The 4,435-nt window shown below is 40.7% G+C and overlaps 1 protein-coding gene across 1 annotated transcript in view; it reads right to left on the bottom strand.

Moving 5' to 3' along the window:
• DCSTAMP (dendrocyte expressed seven transmembrane protein) overlaps window positions 1–3,545 on the bottom strand; it is a 4,437-nt gene extending 892 nt beyond the window's left edge. The window contains 3 exon segments of the mRNA XM_010006531.1: window positions 325–645; window positions 2,521–3,257; window positions 3,260–3,545. Of these exon segments, the coding sequence (XP_010004833.1) occupies window positions 325–645; window positions 2,521–3,257; window positions 3,260–3,545 (1,344 nt within the window).
• Window positions 3,546–4,435: the final 890 nt, after the last annotated feature.

Below are 4,435 nucleotides of genomic sequence, written 5' to 3'. Positions count from 1 at the left end.
TGCTGCAGCTGCTTTTTATATGTCCATTAAAACCAAGATTCTTCTCTGGAGAGCTCTATGTCTGAGGAATATTTTCTTATCAGCACGTAGTGATTTGGGTGTACCCATGTCAAGTCTGATACATTTGTGTTGAAGGATGGAATAAAACAATTATATGATCTAATCTTACCAACAGACATTTGTCTCTGGCCCCTGTGCAGGAGAGCACTGGGGAAAGTCTATTAGCACATAATTGAAGTTAGCAAATGTTTAAGTATTTCCTGCATCTGGTTACCACCAGAGAGAGGAAGGTTTTGTTTTTTTTCCCTGGAGCTGATGGCTTACCGTTCTAGCAAACACATTCTTTCCAGTTTTCTCTTGTAACTTTGATCTTTTCTTGAGTAATTTTGCATGTAAATAATGTATCCGTTTCATCTCAGTGTCAGGATAAAATGAAGTTAACACGAATATTTTAAGTTGAGTCAGGAGCCCAGAGAATATCCCAAAAACGATTAAGAAGAAGATGATGACTCCAAGCTGGATCCACGTTGTGGAGGGAGCAAGCTCTGGCTGCGGGATGCAGTCGTGCTTAAACAAAGTGATCTTGAAAGGGTCAGTCTTTTCAATACGCTCTCCCATAGGAATGATAAAGCTTTTGTCATTCCTCTGTGCAAGAAAAGGGGAAAAAGAGTTGATTATAGTACTAATTTGCTCCTTTCTGTTCTATTGGACCTCTATAACTCTTCTATTGGACATTCAGGTTTACGAAGGACTATAAATCATCTAGTCCATCCATTGTCTCCATATGTTCATAGTAATATATTTATTGACTATTTATAAATCTTTCAGACTGTATTTTCACCATTTCCCAGGGGAGACTGTTCCACAATTTGGACTGTTAAGAACTTACCTTCTCTTTGGCTCTGATAGACAAATATTTAGCTAATCTGGCTATAATGGTTTAAAATATTCCCACTACCATGAATCTGCTCAGATCCTCTGTTGGTCCTTCCTTCAGAGTAGAAGAGCTGAGCAGAGCATGTCCATCCCTTTGGTTGTGGCTCAGTACATGCTCATCAATGTTTCCATGCCCACCTAGGCAGGTGCTCTGACTACAAGGTTATCACACACACAAAGCCACCTCTCCTCTCCTCCTCCTGCCTTTGCTTAGCAGAGCTGATGCCTTGCACTTCTTGTTGACTGAAATGCTGAATGAGAGGGACTAAAGCAGACATGCTGCTGGAGCCAGTATTCCATCCTGTCAGGAAACCTTCTGCTCTGTGTGTAGGACCACTGTAGTAGGGATACTGAATCACCCAGCCCTCTCTTCTGACCATGTCAGGGGAATATGTAGCTCTTTCTTGTGGCTCTTCTAACCACCTACAGAGGTCAGGCAGTTCTGTTACATGCTCATTGGAAGAATCAAGTGCCTTTCTTGATGTTATCCTGGTCCCATCTATCTCAGTACATTTTATCCCTTCACTGAACCAATGTATAAGCAAGGGAAAACTTCATTAGGAACTCAATATGAAACAGGAGTAGAAGTGCATGAAGAACTTTACTGTTCATATCGAGAATAAACATCTCAAGAAGTTGCTGAGTCTGTCCTGCTCACCCAGCCAGCTTTCTAGACTCCCTGAGATCAGCAGCCCTGAGGCTTGTTATGACAAATCTGTTGAGATTGAATTTTACATTTTAATGTGACTAGCCTTCCTGGGGAAACTAGAAACAATCTGATGATGGCATAATTTTCTGGTTTGGGAGAGTCAACTAGCTTTCCACAGGAGTTAACACTACATGTAAAGAAAACAAATTCATAGTAGAGGACTCATGAATCAGCCACATGGGGTAAGGCTCATGTTCTCTGCTTATGGATGGTGGGACTAAGCTCCTTTGCACTGACTTAGGTTACACCCAAGGCATGTCATGGTAAGGGGCTGTTCTCAAGGTGCAGAGGATAGAAACAATGGCAACACTGCACACAGCAGAACACAGAGAATATATGAGGCTACAGCAGGTTGCTTAGGATTGTGCTTAGTTGGGTTTTTAATGTCTCCAGGGATGGAGACTCCAAAACCTGTCTCAGAAACCTGTTGCAGTGTTTGGTCTCTTGAAGTGAAATATATTCTAAGATACTGTTTTAAATTATGAACTCTACACACTATGCAGCTAAAGAAAGGTAGGCATCTCTTACATCAGTGTCACAGTGGCATTTTTACTGTAAAAGTGGTTAGCATTGTGAGTGTCCAGTTTAAAGCTTCCGGTCTTCTCCACATATATAAATAGAGAAAATAAGGTACTTTTCCCTATATTTACTGTTCTCTAGAAATATGATGACATTTTGGAAAGTGCTAAGAACTGTCTGGTTCTATCCAACATGCATCTGTAAAGGCAATGACCCTTTTTGAAATGAATGAATGACAATGCCATGAAAGAATCAATGGCTTATTGGCTGTTTGTCTGCTCTGCTGCCTTTGGAAGCTGCTGAAGAGAAATTTTTCAACTCTAAACTAAGAAACAAAAATACTGGTAAGCACTTACTTGCTGAGAGAGTCTGAGTTGAATCTCCAGATCTGGTACTTCTTGAAGATATTTATTCACAGAAGTAATTAACCAATAAAACAAATAATCTACTGCAGCAAATAGAAGCCAGGTGGAAAGATGAAAAGTTACAGGGAGAAAAAAATACTGCATATTTTGTCTGTCTTTCTTTGTGAGGAAGAAAGATGGGATTGTCACATATTCTTTTCTTTCTTTTCTGTTAAGTGGAAGAAGACACGGTCTCTGCTGTTGCTTTTGGTCCTCATCAAATGCGATGAATTTTTTTGTGATATAAGTATTCTTAAATTTGGCACTGTGAGAGCCCCCAAATTTTTTTATAAAGTGGCCAGTTCCGAAAGAAGCTAGAAAAATCCCCACTATAGGCAATACTTTTTGGCCAACATAGGGCAGTATAGTCAGCATAAAAGATATCTGGTTAGCAACTCTCTGGATTTCTTGCTTTGTGTCATTTAGCTCTTGTTTCAGTGCATGATCTGAAATAGAATAAGATGGTGTAAATTCATGCTTTAGCCACACAAAATCTTTAGGTAGTTCAGTGGAAAGCTTGACTACCTTGTAAATCCATTTTACTACCTCAATGTAATGTTTAATCAAGTCAAATTGCTCATACTCTAAATGACAAGTTATACTGTCTGCCAGCACCTTTAGGTTGTGGAAAATATTTTGGATGTTGCCAGCCACCACGACACCTGTGCCAGCAGTAATAAGAGCATTCCGCCATTTTGCAGCCCGAAAGAAAGAAGAAACAGGACACAAAAACAGCGCAGGTGCTTGGAACAGCAGAGGGCGATAGAAAGAGAGATCCAGATGAAGCCAGAAATCAGTAAGAGACTCAAAGGATGGTGTGCCAGGGAGAAGTGTATGCCAAGGAATAAGAGAAAGCTTGAGAGGAAGGCAACTGCAGAACAAACTGCAAAAAGTTGCATCAGATACTTCCAGCTGGGCTTCCTTTCAGATATAAAAATTCCCCATGCACTCCAAGCTACTGAAACAAATGTTTGCATTTTCTTCTGATTGTTGCTGACACTGTGATGGCTCAGACTAAAAGGAAAGGAAAATAAAAATATGGTTAGTCACAGAGTCACACTACTGGCAATAAAGTGCTTTTAATTGGCTGATCAATACTTCACACTGCAAAAGAGGCAGGTCTGACTTACATGAGTGCTGAACTGCCCTGTGGGAGACCCACATCTTTGTCCTCAATATCACATATACAAAGATGGAAGAGATTGTTCCAAAAGATATTACCTATTTTTTTCTTTCTTTTTTATTTTTTTTCCCCCTAAGTATTTTTATCCTTCTACTTTTCATACATTTTCATTTCTCATTTGCTATGTACACACAGCAGTTCAAATGCACATAACTGTGTGTGTGTATAAGGGACACAAGCCTCCCTTAGCACCCAGTGCTTCCCCACTGGAAAGGGAAGGAGGGGAGCATGGAAACTTCCCATTGGTGCCCCAAAGCAGGGGATCACGGCAGGATGAGTGGGGAGCAGCCAGAGCTGATGCCAGGGAGGGAGGAAGGGGTGGAGCAGCATGTGCATGCTGCCCAGGGATGGGGAATGCAGCTCTCCTTTCTCAGCTGAAGGTAAGTCAGTAGAGAGGGAAGAGTAAAGAGTGTCTCAGAGGTATCATTCCTTCTTTAGGTCTCTCCTAGGATAGCACAGCTGCAAATTGGTCCATATATACTTTTAACCCTAATTGCTGTCTCTCCTGCTTGCCAGCATGCCTTAACTGTAAATTAGAGAGTATTTCTGTGAGATTAAATTCAGTTTGATGGGAGACAGTCCAGTGTTCACAACTTTCCTTCTTCTACAATATAATATTTATAATGCAATTTGTCCAAAGATACAAGATCAATGTAGATGCGTATCAGCCTTTTAACATACTAG

This window comes from Chaetura pelagica, unplaced genomic scaffold (genome assembly GCF_000747805.2).
Source record: "Chaetura pelagica isolate M959 unplaced genomic scaffold, ChaPel_1.0 scaffold76, whole genome shotgun sequence".
Lineage (NCBI taxonomy): Eukaryota > Metazoa > Chordata > Aves > Apodiformes > Apodidae > Chaetura > Chaetura pelagica.
This window is presented reverse-complemented; position numbering and strand designations above follow the sequence as displayed.